The sequence below is a fragment of the Melopsittacus undulatus genome, chromosome 12 (genome assembly GCF_012275295.1).
Source record: "Melopsittacus undulatus isolate bMelUnd1 chromosome 12, bMelUnd1.mat.Z, whole genome shotgun sequence".
NCBI classification, from domain to species: Eukaryota; Metazoa; Chordata; class Aves; order Psittaciformes; family Psittaculidae; genus Melopsittacus; species Melopsittacus undulatus.
This window is the reverse complement of record NC_047538.1, coordinates 13,432,905-13,450,413: the sequence shown is the minus strand read 5'-3', so window position 1 is coordinate 13,450,413 and position 17,509 is coordinate 13,432,905. Positions and strand designations below refer to the sequence as shown.

The 17,509-nt window shown below is 40.6% G+C and overlaps 1 protein-coding gene across 1 annotated transcript; it reads left to right on the top strand.

Moving 5' to 3' along the window:
- The first annotated feature begins 1,284 nt into the window (after window positions 1–1,284).
- Window positions 1,285–9,538, top strand: LOC101873347 (solute carrier family 2, facilitated glucose transporter member 11-like). Its single transcript, XM_005147769.2, has 12 exons — window positions 1,285–1,308; window positions 2,492–2,590; window positions 3,034–3,194; window positions 4,774–4,898; window positions 5,155–5,284; window positions 5,858–6,006; window positions 7,131–7,318; window positions 7,453–7,563; window positions 7,859–7,960; window positions 8,125–8,200; window positions 8,867–8,994; window positions 9,332–9,538. Exons 1-12 carry the CDS (start codon window positions 1,285–1,287, stop codon window positions 9,536–9,538), a joined length of 1,500 nt encoding a protein of 499 aa, XP_005147826.2.
- Window positions 9,539–17,509: the final 7,971 nt, after the last annotated feature.

Genomic DNA, 17,509 nt, shown 5'->3' with positions numbered 1-17,509 from the left:
GTTCGTACCTACATATTATTGCTTGCTTCTGTCTTTCCCTGATATCATCCAAGCAAGGCAGATACTAGCAGCTAACATGGCACTTCCTTCCTTTGTCAGATGCACATTTGGTTGTTTCAACTTTGTATGACTTTACAGAAAAGGAAATTAATTCTCAGCATCAAAGAGACAGTCTACAGTCTTGTTTGTGCTCTAACAACACCTTATCTGCTGAAGAACCAAATCTGGAAAAAGAAAATGCTACGAACTCTCAGCACACACTTACAAAGTCAGCTTCATAGTAAGGACCACATGATGATGGGACAAGTGGTCAAGTGGTGCTACCTGCTACACTCCAGACATTAGCTACAGAATTCTTTGCATATCATGTATTTTCTATCAAATACAACTGCTGGCATCCAATAAGCTCTTTATGATTTCTTTATCCTTTTCTTTAACTGAAGTGTAAATGGCAAATGATCAATAAGCCATTTACCAACTTAATATATACAAACCCCTCCTGATTCTGCAATAAATGAAATTAAAGCTTGGGAATTTTCTGTCTGAAGGGAGAGACATCATTCCAGCTACGTAGGTTACAGGACAGTTCTAATGCATTTCTTTTTTTCTTCACAGACACTGGCTAACAAAAATGCCAGACAAAACTGCATGAGGTTGAATCTTTCTCTCCTAGCAAATGAAAATCAGCTACTATTAAATATGTAGCTGCTCAAGCCTGGTGTGCCACTGTGTAATTTTTCATATTGTGTCTCATTCCAAAATGATGGAGCATTTCAATTCCTTTAAGTAATGATTAAGTTACCATGTGCTCCAGTTGCCATCACATGAAGGGAGAATAGCTCTTTCCTGTTATATGTCAAAGTCCTATAGTTCACTGTTCAAGCCCCATCTAAATTCCCAACAGATAACTTTGCCTTTATACTTCTCAGCTTATACTGAAAACTAAGCAAGTTATGATCATGATCATTGGAATCCTGTTTAGAATTGGTGTTTCAGTTCCCTGGTCCCTAGCACAAGACAGAGTTCATGAAATATGCAGGTTCCTCACAAGGGAAACCATCCTGTTTACAGGGCTGGACACAAGCATTGGTTGAAATATTTAATCCAACAATTCTAAACTTTGTACAACAGCTGAAATATGTATCATTAACTCAAAAACCCCTGAAGTAAAATTTAACTTCAATAACATGGAACTAGTTCACTGACACTGCTATTGCATAATGTGAACATTTGGTTCTTTTAGCAGGTCATAGTAAGCAGCAGGAATCAGCTTTTTCATAGGAGATGGCCACCTTTTTCTCTGAACTGGTGAGTATCTGCTCACTTTTTCTCAGTGCTCTGACTTATAAAAGACAAAACTAACATCATACTAAAAATCCAGATTACTTAAAGATTGTAGGCTCTTTTGGTATAGAGAACATCTTTCTCTTCTCTGTTTTTAAACATCAACAAGAACAATGGGGCTTGGGGCCCTGAAAATCATGTTGTGTGGTCTGTTTCATGCAACAACATATATAAAATAACATAAGATAAAATCTAGCAGTTGCAGCACTCGTAATGCTACTTTACTGTTGTCTTGTGAATTACTGAAAGCAGTACTAATTATTAAGCGCTCTGATAACTTCACAAAGTAAGGAATAGATTAACTGGACTGAAAAAGACTAAGAAATCATGACATATGCATTAACATAATTGACTTCCCTCATTTCATACAAAGATACCTAATATCATTCACGAAGTCTTAAAGAGGGAAGAAGTGACAAGTATTTCTTGTTCTATTTCACAACTGCCAGCAAGAAACTATTACTTTCCTTTTTAAATATCAAAACTATTAATTTGTAAGTATATTAAAAAATAAAGAGGGTGAGTTCTTCATTTGTTTGATGCTTTTGCCAATTAGGAATTCCATTGCATTTGGGACAGCACCTGTAAGGAAATTCAGAGTCTTCTGGCCACAGCTTCTTGATTCTTGTCATGTGATAACTTTTGGAATCCAGCTGTGGACTAATTAAGTCACAGGCTCTTGAAATATGGACCTAAGAACAACTAAACGAGTGTTTTCCTAAGTATCTGCCAGTCCAGCACTATTCACATTTGCATTACTTTAGTCCTGCCTGATCGCATTTTTTACCAGCTCCTCTTCATCCAGGCACTGATCTCCAAAAAGCTGTGAGCTCATGAAGTTAGTATGTGACATGAAAAGAACAAAGAACACACTGTCCTCACTACAGAGATGATGTTACTGTCTTGGCCTGTGATGTGCTGAATAAAAAGGAAGAGACAGTTAGACCCCAAAGAACCTTGCACAGATCCTGATAGGGCTAAAGCCACAATTGTCCTGGGTTTGGTTTGCTAGGTACAGTCTTAGCTTTTCGAGGATAACTACACCTAGCCTTGCAGGCACTTGGAAACAGAACGGATGATCAGTGGTATCAGACACCTCAAGAAAACTAATGAGAAGCTGATGGAGCACTTCATTTTTGCTTTGCAGGTTCAGTTCCAAGGACTAGTTCAAATGATCTTAGTGCTGGGAATTGGTGGTAGTTTCCCATATGGATTTCACATTTCTGTCATCAACTATCCTTCTGTGGTAAGTAGCCATCTCCCTACGCTTGAAAACACAAAATAAAAAGCCTGAGCTCTTTGGGATCCCACAGATCTCAAATTTACTGAGCATTCAGCTGATGCATTGGTATCGATGCCTTTTCTTTGGCTAACAGTAACATCAAATGTCTAGAGAACTTTTTCTCCTTAAAGCATTTTCTGCTTTAAATACCTTCTTACCATATAGCATACAAGCCTCCAAAGGAAGGCAGCAAATACGCTTTTAGCATGCTTCCCAGGAAGCTTCCTTACTGATACAAACTTGAGGTTTTGCACTGTGATCTCAGCTAACTTGTTTTACTAAGAAAGTTAGTCTCAAAATAAGTTAAATATTAGAAGCACAGGCTACACCTGAAGTACAACAGCCAAATAAGACTAACAATGGGATTTTATACCCACTATCCAGTCAAATCTCATTTTCTTTTTCAGCACATCAGGAAGTTTATTAATGAAACCTGGATAGAGCGACATGGCTCTCCCCTCCATCCTGAGACAATAATGCTGTTGTGGTCCTTCATTGTGTCTGTTTATGGGATCGGAGGACTCCTGGGGAGCCTCTGCTGTGGCTACCTGACTACAAGATACAGGAAGTAAGTGCTTCTTGTACAGCTCAATAACCAGGAAGTACAGGTAAATACCAAGGCAAACACATAAAACTCTTCTATTTGTTTGAAGCAGCCTGATGGAAGGCAACTGACTGGGTTTGTTAGCACACGCATCTTTTTCAAGTAGCAAGCAGTCTTGCTTCTGCATCTGCCTCCCCAGTGAGCTGTGTTTCTGTAAAGGCTGCATTCATCATCACGTCATTGGATCAATGCATCTTGGAGTAGCAGAATAGTGTACCTGCTTCATGTTCTCTTCAAGATCCCCTGTGACTCAAGATCTCCCAAACTTTACAAACCCCAAGAAAAGAGCCGTGTGTTTTGTTTTGCAACACATAATGCACAGTTACTCTAGGCAGCTGGAAATCACGTGTGGAAGATATCCTTAAGTGTCAAAGAAAAGCCAGATTTCCATTTAAATACACTCATTTTGGGGTGATGGAATTACATTAAATATTCAGATCTAATCTGATGAAAATGTGAAGAGAATAGGAAAAAATAAATTGCCTGTAACTATGCTGTAAAGATAAAATTGGCGCCAACATAAATTCTCCAAGAGAATTTCTCTCTGTTCTTGGCAGTCCATTTTGTTGAAAGTCAGTTCCAAACTATCTTTCCCACTGGATGGAGAAAGGATTCATACCAGTCTACTCTGTTCTCAGTGCTTTGTGTGTAACACCACTAATTTCATTTGCAGAGAAATTGGCAAACATATCTACTTGGTGTGACCCACTTAAAGATGTGCTCCACAACCCACTGATCCAGAGGCCCCTCATGGGTCTCAACAAACCATCTTAGCCTGCCTGCAATTGTGTTCTTTCCTATCAGGTAAGTGCCCCCAAGAAATTTCTTGTGGGACACTGCCTCATCCCACACTCAGTCTCCCAAGACTGGAAACAAAATCATGCACTTCTGCCATAGGTTATTTAACACCTGGTAACCTAATTGCTGAATCACAGTCTTCCAAACACAGGATCTCTGTGAATCCTTAATGTGTGAAAGGGGATTCTTGCCTAGCAAGCATCATGGCAAAACAAGTGAGTGCAAAAGACTTTGAGTCTGATACATCAGTGCTGTGAACATCCCAGCCCACAATTCACACAGAGTGCCTTTTGAAATATATCTCTACAAACACCTTCTATCACTTCCATTTAGACAAGAGTGTCTTTAATATGAACCATTCCAGAATGGGAGCCACTGACTCGGGTTATTTCTGAGGAGCAACCTGACATTTTATAAGGAGTTCCAGCCATTTAAAAATCTTTGTGATAGGCCAGGCCAATTCTTCAATCTCTTTCCCCACTTGTACTGTGGAAATGCTGATGAAGTGTCCCAAATGTTTAAATTCTAAGCTAAAAAATATTAATGAATTAAAATCTAAATCACCTAGAAATTTTAAAGAACCATTTTGACTATTCGAAGTCAAAATTTTTTCAGCAGTTGCTCAAACCAGCAATGGCTGCACTATGCTTCCTCTCACAGCAAGATTGGTCAAAAGAGTACAAGGGGTTCTCATTTCAAACTAATTTCTCATGGGCTTCTTTTCTTTGTTTCTTTTTTTCCCCAGAAAAAAGTGCCAAATGTGCGCCAACCTGATCATGCTGATAGCTGCACTTTTCATGGCCTTCAGCAAAACAGCCAAATCCTTTGAGATGATTCTGGTTGGACGTTTTCTTTATGGCATTGGTACAGGTATGTGCTTGTGGCACTTTGGACTGCAAGCATCCTGGCTGTCCCAGGATTGTCTCTACAGATGTTACCATTCTTGGAGAATAATTTTTAAAGCAAATACACTAGACACCTAATAGAAATTAAAGGCATCATTCTTTTTGCAAGAAATTGTAATCCAAATGTCAGAGTGAATGGGAACAGTGTAAGAGAGGATGGAGTCAGAAAGTTATGCTTTTCTAAATCTTTTAACAGTCATTTATCCTTGTCTGTGTTTAAGGTTTTTCTCTCAATATACATCCTCAGTATGTAGGAGAGATTTCACCCAAGAAGCTGCGTGGATTTACCAACTCCACAGTTGCTGTTTTTCTGACACTGGGAAAATTCATGGGACAAGTTATTGGACTACGGTAAATTCTCCAATCTTTCTCTCAGGTTGAACTAAAAGCAATAGAAATTTTTATGTAACCCCACCCTCTAACTTAATCTGTGCCTGAGAAACTCTCTCACCTTCCCCAAAACAGGCCTTAGCTTATGTCAGAAGAAAAGTTTTGATATTTGATGCAAACATAAAGTTTTACATACAGGAGACAGAAAATTAATTACTCAGAATCTTATTTCTTCTTATCTCCACATCTTTTCAACTAGGGACTTTTCCTTCAAAATGTACTACATTTACATTAAAAGTCTTAGCAAGATGTTCTGGTCTTGTGCTCAAAAAGGGGTCAAATATGTCTCAGAAGCTGTCTAGATGTTCCATTGGATCTTAATGATATTTAGTAAGTTTTTTAAATGCGAGATAATTCCTTTAAGATTGTCAGAAATAAAAATGCCAAATTTGTGAAATTTGTCAAATTATCTATTTCTAGTTTTGCTCCACTGCACCCTCAAATGGAATCTAAGCGATCTTCATCAGTCAGGAAAACTTCCTGAACATTTATTCCATTATATCAGCATAATTTTGTTTCACATACATTTTTCAGGGAGATTTTAGGAAGTGAAGCTTTGTGGCCATGGTTGTTAGCATCTAGTGGAATTTCAGCATTGGTTCAGCTGGCTACCCTCCCGTTTTTCCCTGATTCACCATCCTACCTCCTGATACAGAAGGGTAATGAGGAAGCCTGCAGGAAAGGTAGAGTGTCTACTTTCCACACTTACTTCACTTCACTCGGTATGTCAGAATGACAGCCTCTGCTGAAGACGAGAAAGAAGGGCAGAGATGTACAGCACAGGAGTGCCATGGAGTAATTGCAGAGGCAGCTCTAAATAAAACAGCTGAGATACCTATGGCAATACACTGTATTAACCTGGGGCCTCATTCAGACTGATCAAATCAGTTAAGACAGGAAAAATAGGAATGTACTGGCATGTTTATCATGTCACACTTCAGCAGGCACTACTTTGGGTTTCTTTTAAAGGAAAAGGTTTAGACAGCTCTTTTAAATAAAATGTACTTAAATGTTTACTTAGTTTATAATTATGTCTTCTGATTTTGGCTGGGATAGATTTAATTTTTTTCTTAGTAACTAGTATAATGGTGTTTTCTATGTAGTCTGAGAATAATGTTGATAACACTGATGTTTTAGCTGTTGCTGAGCAGTGTTTACTCTAAACCAGAACTTTTCAGTTTCGCATGCTCTGCCAGTGAGCAGATGCACAAGAAGCTGGGAGGGAGCACATCCAGGACTGCTGACCCAAATTACCCAAAGGGATATTCTATAACATAGAACATCACACTTAGTATATAAACTGGGGGGAGTTGCCTGGGAGCCACAGATCACTGCTTGACGATGGGCTGGGCATCAGTCAGTGGGTGGTGAGCAGTTGTATTGTGTGTCATTTGTGTTTCTTGTGGTTTATTCCTCTTCTTATTCAAAACAAAACCCCACATTATTATCCTCATCCTTATATTTTACTTTACTTCTAATATTAATCTGTTATTTTCTCAACCAATGGGTTTTACCTTTCTCTGATTCTCCTTCCCACCCCACTGGGGAGCAGGGAGTAAGTGAGCAGATAAAGGGTACTTTGTTGCAGCTGGGGTTAAAACACAACATGAAGTCAACTCAAATTAGAAAGATATGTTACACCAAAACCCAGTGAAACAAAATTCTTCCTTTTGCCTACTTCCTCAGGAGCAGACAGTACCAACGCACTACCTATGCCAATGAACAGGTAGATTAAAGTGTTTAATGTAACCACTTGTGATGAAGCTATACTGATAGACTAATCCACTCCCCTTTTTCTCCCCAACAGCCATCAGGAAGCTCTGGGGGGAAGGAGATCATCAAGCAGAAATTGATGACATTGTGAAGGAGAAGGTTGCATTGACAAGCACAAAAACCTTGCGTGTCCTTGAATTAATAAAAGAACGATCTTTGCGCTGGCAACTTTACATTTTGATTATTGTCATGACAACCTTGCAGCTCTGTGGAATCAATGCAGTTGAGTGTTCTTTTTATCCCCAGTGCAAGCAACAGCACTAGTCAGTGCTGCAAACCCTTCCAAACCCATGTTATTATGCCAGCTTAGAACTGCATCACAGTTGCAACACTTTTTTCTTCTCTGCATTTTTCAGATATACTTCTATTCTTTTGAAGTATTTCACACAGCCAGATTCGAAGAATACATTATCCCATACATGTCCCTGGGAGTTGGATTATGTGAATGCTTATCCTCTATACTGTGTGTAAGTCTTTTCAGACTTGAGTTTGAAGGAAAAATTCCACTTAGTCAACAATTGTACTTTCCTTACTTATAACTGTGGTCAGGGCAGATTTGCATAACCTAACACACATCTTCCTGCTTCTGTAAAACCACATGCAGGATAAGAGGCAGCTCTATCCCCAGATTATTGCATGACTGTAGGTCTTTAGACTCATTTTTATTCTGTAAAATAATTTTCTAATATTCTGGACTAGATTTGTGCAGGAATGACTTCATTTGAGAACTGGGATTTATGACCTGTGTTTTCTGCTTTTTAGAGCACCCTTATAGACCGATTTGGCAGGAAGGTGCTGCTGTGGGGAGGATACACACTGATGGGCTCTGTGCTAGCACTCCTCACCATGACCCTGTCACTGCAGGTAAAGAGGCAACAGCCTTCTGCCTACTTACTGAGCATCAGCCCACCTTTCTGGTCTTGCCTCACAGGATATGTAGGAAAACTTGAGTGAGTGGCAGAAAATACAGAGCTCTGTTTTTCCAACATTTATCTAATGGTTTGATATCACTGGTTTCTCACTTTTAGCACCAGTTTTTCTGGATGCATTACTTCAGTGTTATCTTGATCTTCCTGTTCGTTACCTTCTATGGAATGGGACCATGTGAGTATATCAACAGCAACACTGGGAGGAAATTTTGTATCATATTGGTTGGTGGCACAACTGGCAGAGGAAGAACAAATTAGTCCCATGGTAAAAAGTTCTGGAAATTAAGGAAGAAAGGGCAGACCTGTAAAAGTGGGAGACAGGAAATGTATACAGACACCTCAAATGTTACTGCTGATCACAGGATTAAATCATTTAAAACACAGTATCATCTTCTCCAGAGAGTTTGAGAAATTTCTGACCATTTTTTAAAATACTCATCTAAAACCAGGATTCTAGGCATTGCCATGTGTATTATAGTAATCATCTTTAACTTGGTAAGTTAAGCTTTATGTCTACCAACATGCTTCAGGTGGAACTGACCACAGGAGCCAAAAAGGAAGCTCGTTTTACAAATTACTACACCAATAATTGCTACCAGTGCAATACAGAACTGCACAGATCCACTGGCACCAGAAAAAGGATTCCAGTATGTACAAGAGCAAATGAAATAAGCAGCTGTAGTCCTTTTCCAGAATCAAGGTCTTTCACCCTCATAGCAAAGGACACTTGCCACCAGGCCACCTATTCTGCCTATCATTTTCTACCACTGCCATTGTGAGGGGCTTTGGCAGCAACAAGGAAACAAGTACACCTGATTTGTGTTTTGCTTTTCTTTTTCAGCTGGAGCTACTATATCTGTCATGGTTGAAATCTTCAGCCAGTCCTTCAGACCATCAGCCTTCCTGATTGTTGGCTGCATCAACTGGATGGGACTGTTTGTACTTGGGATGATTTTTCCACTGATTGTTGTAAGTGTCTCTAACTGGATCCCTAGCTCCCAGCTAATCCACTTCTGAGTGCTGACAGAGAGCAAAATAATAGCAATAAATTGCAATGACATGCAAAGCTTAGAGCTCTGTCCAAATACCAAACCTGCTGAGGAATCCCCTAGGCCTGTCAGAGGAACAGCAATTGGACTCAGGTCAGATGTGGCCTGTGGAAACTCCTAGTTTGACACCCACCCTGGACTCTGTATTAAGCACACCTTTGAATTTTAATTAGTTAGACACAGGCTTGCACTCAAGGGCAGGGAAACAGAAATGATTTTCTTATTTTCCTTACACTGTCTCCCATTTCTGCTTGCAGGATAACCTTGGACCCTTCTGCTTCATTATCTTTCTGGGAATCCTTGCTTTCTCAGCAATTTTCATCTACCTGTATCTCCCTGAGACGAAGGGGAAATCCATCATGGAAATAAAAGCAGAGTTCAACAAGCTGAACTTTGGGAAAAAAGAAATCTCAGTCACTGATAATAACTTTCCTAAGGAAGGGTGGTCCAGCACCAAGCTCTGAATGCTCAGAGGAGAAATTTGCATCTCTTAGAAAAGACAGGAAACCCTGTTGCAATAGAACTAAAAAAGAAACATTAAAAGCAGCCTGCAGCTCTTCTGTGTTTTACTCCTTTTTCTCTGTTTTTATGAAATACATTTTGCTAGAGCTTTATTTCTTGACAATATCTAAACATTTTCACAGGAAATTTCACCACTCAGTTATAAGACCTACAAGATAAAAGATTTTTTTCTATTAAAAACAAACAAACAAAAAACAAACCAAAACCCAAGCACACAACTCCTCCCCCCCAAAAAAAATCCAAAACAAACCCAAACTTTTCTGATAGTCCACCTTGCAAAACTTAAAAACATTTTGCTAACAGTCCATAGGGCCCAAATCCTTCCAGAAGAACACACATACAGGCTCTGCTCACAGTCCTGCACCGAGGTTGGTCTCATACCTGAGTGCTGCCCAATGCCACAGATAGAACAGTTTGCTATTGAGCTTTTATGAACAAGACTTCTCTGGCTCTAATCACCTCGCAATCAGGAAATGGCTGGAAAACAGCTCAGAGGAGAATATCAGAAATACAAGGATCAGGTAAAATAATTGAAGACAAACCAGGGGAAAACAGGATTAAGAAGGTTACATGATCATCAGCCGTGAGGCTGGGGAAACATGGAGTCGCAGACTGATAGAAGAAAAGTTCAATACATGGTTTCTGGTGACCTGAGCGGATATGGATTCAAAATTTAGCACAGTAAATTAGGAAAACCGGTTCCAGCTGTAATAAAAGAAAAAATACTGAAAGTGAAATTTTACAGCGCAACAATCCTTCTGGAGATGTAATGGAGATCTCAGTGGAGAACATCCTAGTAAATCTAGGCAGGGAAAAGGATCTCCCAAATAGAGATATTATTCTATGCAAAAGAAGCAAAATGGCTGCTGTAAAATAAAGCACGCTCATAAGAGCATCTGTGGTGTCTCAGGATCTGATTTCCAACGTGGTGCATCAGCTTCTGGGAATTACATCAGATGTTTTGAGAGAAGAAAGAGTTTGGTTTGGAAATGTTTTTCTTATGTAAGCAAGCTGCGAATAACCAGTGATTATTTGTACCCAGCAGAAAAAATAGGTTGTGAAGTTCATTGGAAATACGGTCTAAGTTTTTCCAAGTTACCACTAACAAGTATAGTAACATCTGTGACTAAATGTTTTGGATCATGACACCTACTTTCAACTAATCACTAAAGAAAAAGTTCATCAATATCACAAACAAGAGTTCCTCTCCTTACAGATGGAGCTATCCCTTGAGTTTGTTTTTAATGCTTTGACATAGGAAACATGCCCTGGAAAGGCTGTTTGTACAGATTTTATTTCAGGATTAGGGGTTTTTTTCTGGATTTTCATTTTATTCAGAATGCTTTGGATACAGGAGATGAAATTCACTAACATGGGCTGCAGATGAATACTGGCACATAGTTAAATTCATCTCCTGACTTTTTATTTACTGGCTTTTTACAGCAAGCGTGCTACAGTGAAGAACTGATTTAAAATCAATATAAACCACCCAATCAACTTAAACATGTCCATGCAGAGCTTTCACCATTTAAAAGTATTTGTTTAAATTACACCATTGCAGTACAAGCATTTAGCCCAAGCTATAGAAAGCTCTCCCTCTTTTCCTCAGTCTGGGGAATGGAGTGAATAGAAAAGCCCTTAAATCACAGCAACCTTCATGGTGGAGAGATTAACAAACCATTTATTTTATCCCCATCAGCATTTTCAACCTGCTTCCCCACACACATCTCACTGCAAACACCCCTCCACCAAACACCATATGACCCCCCTAAATCATTTCTCTCATGTAAGACTCTATCCAGCTCTGCCACATCCTCTGCTCTGAATAAAAACTGCTTATTTTAGAAAGCCTGTGGATTTCCTATCTCCCAGGAGATCCTGTTGACTGTTATGGGACTATTTGCACAACAAAGGAGCAAGTTGAAAACAAGCCTCTTCTGACTTTTTAGAATCCAGTGCTCAACACAGTGGAAAATCAAGATGCTAATTTTAAGGCATCTTTGTCATGACTTAGTCACAGTTCAGGAAAGATCTCCACAACATGTGCTACTGGGGTTATGGTTTATTCCACAGAAAGAATTCCAGACCTCACAACTGTGGCATCCATCTAAATTTTTTAAATAAGAATTGCATAAGGAGGTACATTATAACTCTCAGTCTCTGAAACACTTGCAATAGCTTATTAGTAAGTCAAATTGCACAAAAGACAAAGAATATTTCATTAAAGAGAAAAGAATTTGAGGAGCTGTTATGGGTTACAATACAAGTAAGGGTTGAGACAATGCTTGGGAGCAGGGGAATTTCATTTGTGTTGTGTACAAGAAAGAAGTAAGCCTCAGCAGGAGTACTCCATCCAGCCTCAGATCCTTTACTTTGAGAAAGAGGCAGATTAGAGATGCATCAAAGGAAAAAGGCTAAAGAAATAAGAGACTATAAGAACTAACAGACATTCTGGCCCTTCTAGAAGAGAAGGCTGAAGAGGGAGGCTGGTATGGAAGAGATGGGATTTTGATTTCTTTCCTTCCTCAGTGGCATAAAACAGGAAGCAGCATCTTCACCTGCAGCAAGATTACACCTAGTTCTTAGAGGAAAATGTTGAAAGTTCTTGGAGCTTCCAATCAGGTTCTGCATTGCACTTGTACCAGAGATCCCACCAGTGGTGGGAGGTTAATAGTACTGACATTTCTTCGACCAATTAGAAATTCTTGGTTCAGCACTAATAATTAGAACATTTATAGCTGTTGTATGGCTACAGACTTTAAAAAACAACTGTACATGGTTAGATGTTCTCATCAAACTGATTTGATGTCAAGTTAAAAATCCCATTGACCTGGAGAAGCCTGGTTCTACTGTGTCTCTTACAGGCAGACTGTCTGATGGAGGTCCCTCTTTCTCCAGGAACAGCAATGGAGCTCTATGCAATCACTAGTCTCATTAAATAGGAAATCAATCTCTGCCACATTTAACCAAAATTAGCTATCGTGGTAATAAACAGAAGCATGTTTCAGGTTTGTATAAGCCTTGTCTCACAGAAAGCAGGCTTAAATGTAAATGGGAATAAGGTTTATTTTTTCCAACACACGCAGTAATATAATTAAATTCCATGTAAAACTGATGTGTTCTATTCCCCTTCAAAAACAAACATCCCACTTTTTATCAGTCTAGCAAGTACTTGCTGTTGGGAGGGGGGGGGTAGTGTGTCAGCTGGTGGTTCTTGCATAACAGCTCCTGAATATAAAGCTAGAGACCAGAGCTGGGACGCAGCTGGAACAGGTTTGTGCAGCTGTGTGGAAGGAATATGTAATGTGACTGAGAAATATACAGGGAACAACAAAGAGATTTTTTTGAAGAGGACATTCAACCTCTTCGTGACAAAGAAGGTAATAGGAAAGGGACAGTCTCTGAGTTATAACACAGAAAGATGGAAAGGATTAGGATGGGCTGGAATGCAGGAAATGGTACCATTTGAAAAAAAAATACTGATTTTTGATCAAATAGGGTTTTTTCTACTGGAAAAACCTGTTTCAAACACTTTCATTCTAAGAAAATAGTGTCAATTAACACTTCAACTTGTTTTTTTAAATAACAGTCTGCCTCTGGGACAGATGTAAGTACACATATGTCTCTAACATTTGTCATAAAGTTGAGAGCACAGGGTGTCCAGGCAAGGAAGAACAGGGCCAAGCAAGTGATATCTCATCAGGACCTCCTTAGCTTATCCTGTACTGTTGTGGTCTGATGCATCTTGCACCCAAACAAGGTGCAAATGATGGCCAAGACCCATTACCCAGACAACTCCTGGTACTCAGGCTCACTTGTTTTACCAAGAGGGTTAATTGCTGCTGAGTTCCAATGATGTGCTGCTAATAAACGTGGGTAAGATCAGAACAGAAGCCAAATGGATGCCAAAGGAACTGATCCCTGGATTCCCCAGTGTGTGAATCTGACACTGTGCATTAGCAGCAAGGAAAATTGCAGGCTGATCATTAATATTAACATAGATACTTTCTTCTGTTTTTCCTGCTATCAAGAACAATAGTAGGATTAGGCTGTATTTTGTTTAATGAGAGGAATGTTGATCTAGACCTCCACTGTGTCAGTTCACATTTACCTCAGCAGGCAAGACTGCAGCATGAGCCAGTGAGGTGCAAAATCCCCCTGGAACGTAGGGCGGCAGCAATGCAATTGCACACCCCTCACTCACACTGATCTCCCTGCACAGGCAGGGAGAGCCCAGTGGCTCAGAGGAAGCTCTGGAGGTGTTGCAGGTCCTTGAGCTCTTGGAGCACCTGAACTTCCTACCTAAAATTCAAAGTTTGTAAAGATATTACTGCAGGATTCACCTTCCAACAGTGTACCTGGGCTGAGTATTCAGGGCTCATCTTTCAGTACGCAACTGGGCACACTGGGGTTGAAGGTTGCAGTTCTCTGGTGCATGGCATTCTCTGCAAGACCTGCATTTCAGACACTGAGCATTTCTATGGTTCCCTCCTTTAGAGCAACACCCATGCATGCCTGTTGCCCTGTTCTGAATGTTTAACAAGAGCTTGTCCACACAGTGGACTCCAGACTGCCATCTGCTCTTGCCTTAGGCTTCATGCACATTTGGGTACAAAAGGAGAGTATTGCTGCCGGCTAGCCAGAGGCAGCTGCTCAAGCCTGGAGTTAGGCAGCCCAGCACACACAGTGCAGTTGTGTTCATCACTGAAGAAACTGCTCTTGCCCAGCCAGGGCAATTATCAGGAACCAAGACTACCAAGCCTAAATAGTATTATGGCTTTACTGCCCCTGACACAGCTGTGAATGTCGTGGAGTAAAACACAAATCTATAGTAAGATGTCAACACATGTGGCAGGCAATATGTGGAGGAAAGTCTTTAAGAAGACAGCAAGCAAGGAAGAATCTGTGCTGCAGGATAACTTAACAAGAGTGAAACTATTTGTGTGTTAGTGAAAAATACCTCTGAGTGCCTGGGACTGCTTTTCTTATGTTGTGCTGCTACTGCTATTAGTTAAGAATACAGCCATTCTGCAGGAGATGAAAACATTGTGATGGCACTGCCTGCTCCCAAATGACGTGTCATGAGAACAGGGGTTGCATTTCATACCTTCTCATTTTTGTGACCTGCAGGAAAATACTTAGGAAGCCTGGAAGTGAAATGAAGAATATGCAGGAGAATTTCAAAAGCATAACTGATTCACATGCACCCAATTTCATTGCAGTTTAGGTACACAAATACCTTCCTGGCTTTTCAAAACTTTTCTTAATATGGCAAAGGAAAATAATATTCCTTTTCTTCTTTCAACACTATCTAGCAGTACAGATATCTCCTGATCAGTTGATGTCCTTTGGTGGCTCCGCAGACCCCTGTGTTATGTGCTTTCTCTACATCATTGGCAAGATAGGGGAGCAAGAGAACAAGGTCTACCCCAAATTGTTTTGTGACCTGCTGAACAAACAGCTGAAAGTACCATGTTACAGGCGAGCTCGTGCAGCAACTTGTCTGACATGACTTTCCACAAACTGTTAAAACTATTAATCCCAAACTTGTCCTTTGGTGTTCTTATCCGCTGCTTGAAGAGGCTAAATGGGAAGTCAGTAAAGCAACTCTCTGATTAAAAAGAGGAAAGGAGCACCTGCATGAGCTGCAGTGCCGATGCCTAGAAGCTGTAGAATTTTAGTTAAAACAGTGGAGGCTCAGGCACATAAGATTGCTTCATATTTAAAAGGGATGGGTTGCAGGCAAGGTCCTCCTTAGTTCTATTACTCCATGCACATTTAGCTGCTCAGCAGATAAACTTGTGCTGTGAGCCTCCCAGGGCTCAGCATAGGCAGAGGGAGTAAGTGGAAAAACCCACTGTTCACTGTTCTGCCCTCCCCTTTTCATCCACTGAACAATTTCCAGTGACAGTGAAGATTAGAGCACAGCTCAAAAAGGAGCAGAGGCACAGTTAGCCATTCCCAGAGGGCAAAGTGATAAATTAATTATGAAAGGAAAGTTTATTATTTATTATTAAAACTCTGGATCACAAGCATTTTGAAAGCTGCCTTTGTGAATCAAAGCAGCACAGCCAATATAGCAATGTGCTACTTAGCAACTAAACACAATATATCTTATTACATCTCTGCCTTGCAGCACTGCTTGTTGAGGGAGGAAGACATGACATGAGGTAGGTATTCTTTTGGCATAATAGCTATGAAGCCCCTAAACAGCAGGACCTTCTGTGGGGAGCAGTTTCCTTCTCCAAAAATCAACCTGCCTTCTTCATAGAGGCACTGATCTTGGAGCCATAGCACCAGTATTCCTGATACTCTCCTGGTGTCTCCTCCCTGGTTCAATTACTCTGTGCTCAGATGCAGCTGGGTATGTACAACTGCACCCATGAATGCCTCAGCCCTGCTATTTGCAGCCAGCCTGCCCCATTTATTTTCTGAAGCCTTTCTGTGCTACACATTTTCAGAGTTATTCTTGGAGTGTCCAGACACTTGAAACATGTTCCTAAGGTACCTCATGGTGCAAGTATAATTAAGACCGTCTCTACTTGCTAACAGTTCTCATATTCTGTAATACAGACCATAAGAGCTACATTTGCCTGTGTCTCTGGCACATTATTAGGATGCTCTGGTATATTTCTGTGAAACATTTTACCTTTAAGGTTTTTTTTTGATTTAGATGCATTTATTCACAATTCTTATTTTAATCACAGGCAATTATGTTTTAAAACAGATGCTGTGCATCCAAAAATGCATTATGAATGCATGAATGGAGCAATCATTTGAGGAAGGGGTTTGCACCAAGTACAACAGTATTTGGTTAACTTCTAAAAATTCATCCTTAGAAGCTATGAAAATGTACACACTGCTTCTTCCTTAGTCAAGGAAGGAAAAGAGAACGAAACTGTGGATGTCTTCATTGTGTGGCAGCATGACCAGGGTCTGCCACTTTGGGCTTGGCTGGCCACAGAGCAAGTACACTGTTGGTGATGTTGCTTTCCTGCACTGATAGCATTCCCACTGCACCTCCATGCAACAAATCTGGGAGGAATAAATGGCATTAAGCAACGGCAGGGAACTGAGGTATCAAAGGGAAGAAGCATATCTTCAGTTCTTAACAGCACTGTTAATCACACACACACACAAAAGTTCTCCAGTACCCAGTGTTATAGCCTGTGCCACTCCAAAGCACTCACATCTAATACCCAGGCTACTTGTCCAGGGCTTTGTGCATTCACATGTGCAACATGTATGCATGGTCAAATTTTCTGGCAGCAGCAGCAGTGCAGGGACTGTTTCACAAATTAACACGTGCTCTATTCCTGTGTGTAAAATGCCTCTGTGGAGAGGGCTCTGGGCCTGATCCTCTTTAGCCTTCGTGTGAGTCATTTCAAGCAGCACAGTGGAGCAGCGCTGCAGCGTAAGAGGCTGGGTGGGGAGTCTGGTCCTCCGCAGCCTACGTGCATCACATCACACAGCCCAGGCAGGACTCATCTCTCAGGCTGCCTCTCACCTCCGAATAGACACGCATCCTTTCTAAGCAGAAATAAATCACTTCTGCCTTTTTCCAGTAGAAATAATATGATGGGAAAATGAGGATACCGAGGAGTAACAGATCACTTCGAAATTGAATGGAAAAAGTTAGAAAATAACTAACGTGCCAACAAAGTCAGACATTTCTGCTTACATCGTGTTAAAGCTACACACAGCTAAAACAGAAAAGGTACAGATGTACCTTTATTTTGCTAAAGAAAAAAAAAATAAATCCCATGGGAGCCAGGGCAAGTATCCCCTTTGCAACTGCCAGGCTAAAGCCTCTGGCCCTGATCCTGCAGGAGCCCGCGGCAGTCCTACAGCAGGAGTACCACATGCGCCGATACCAGGCTATGTATGAACTACCGAGCGCGGCGGGACTCGGT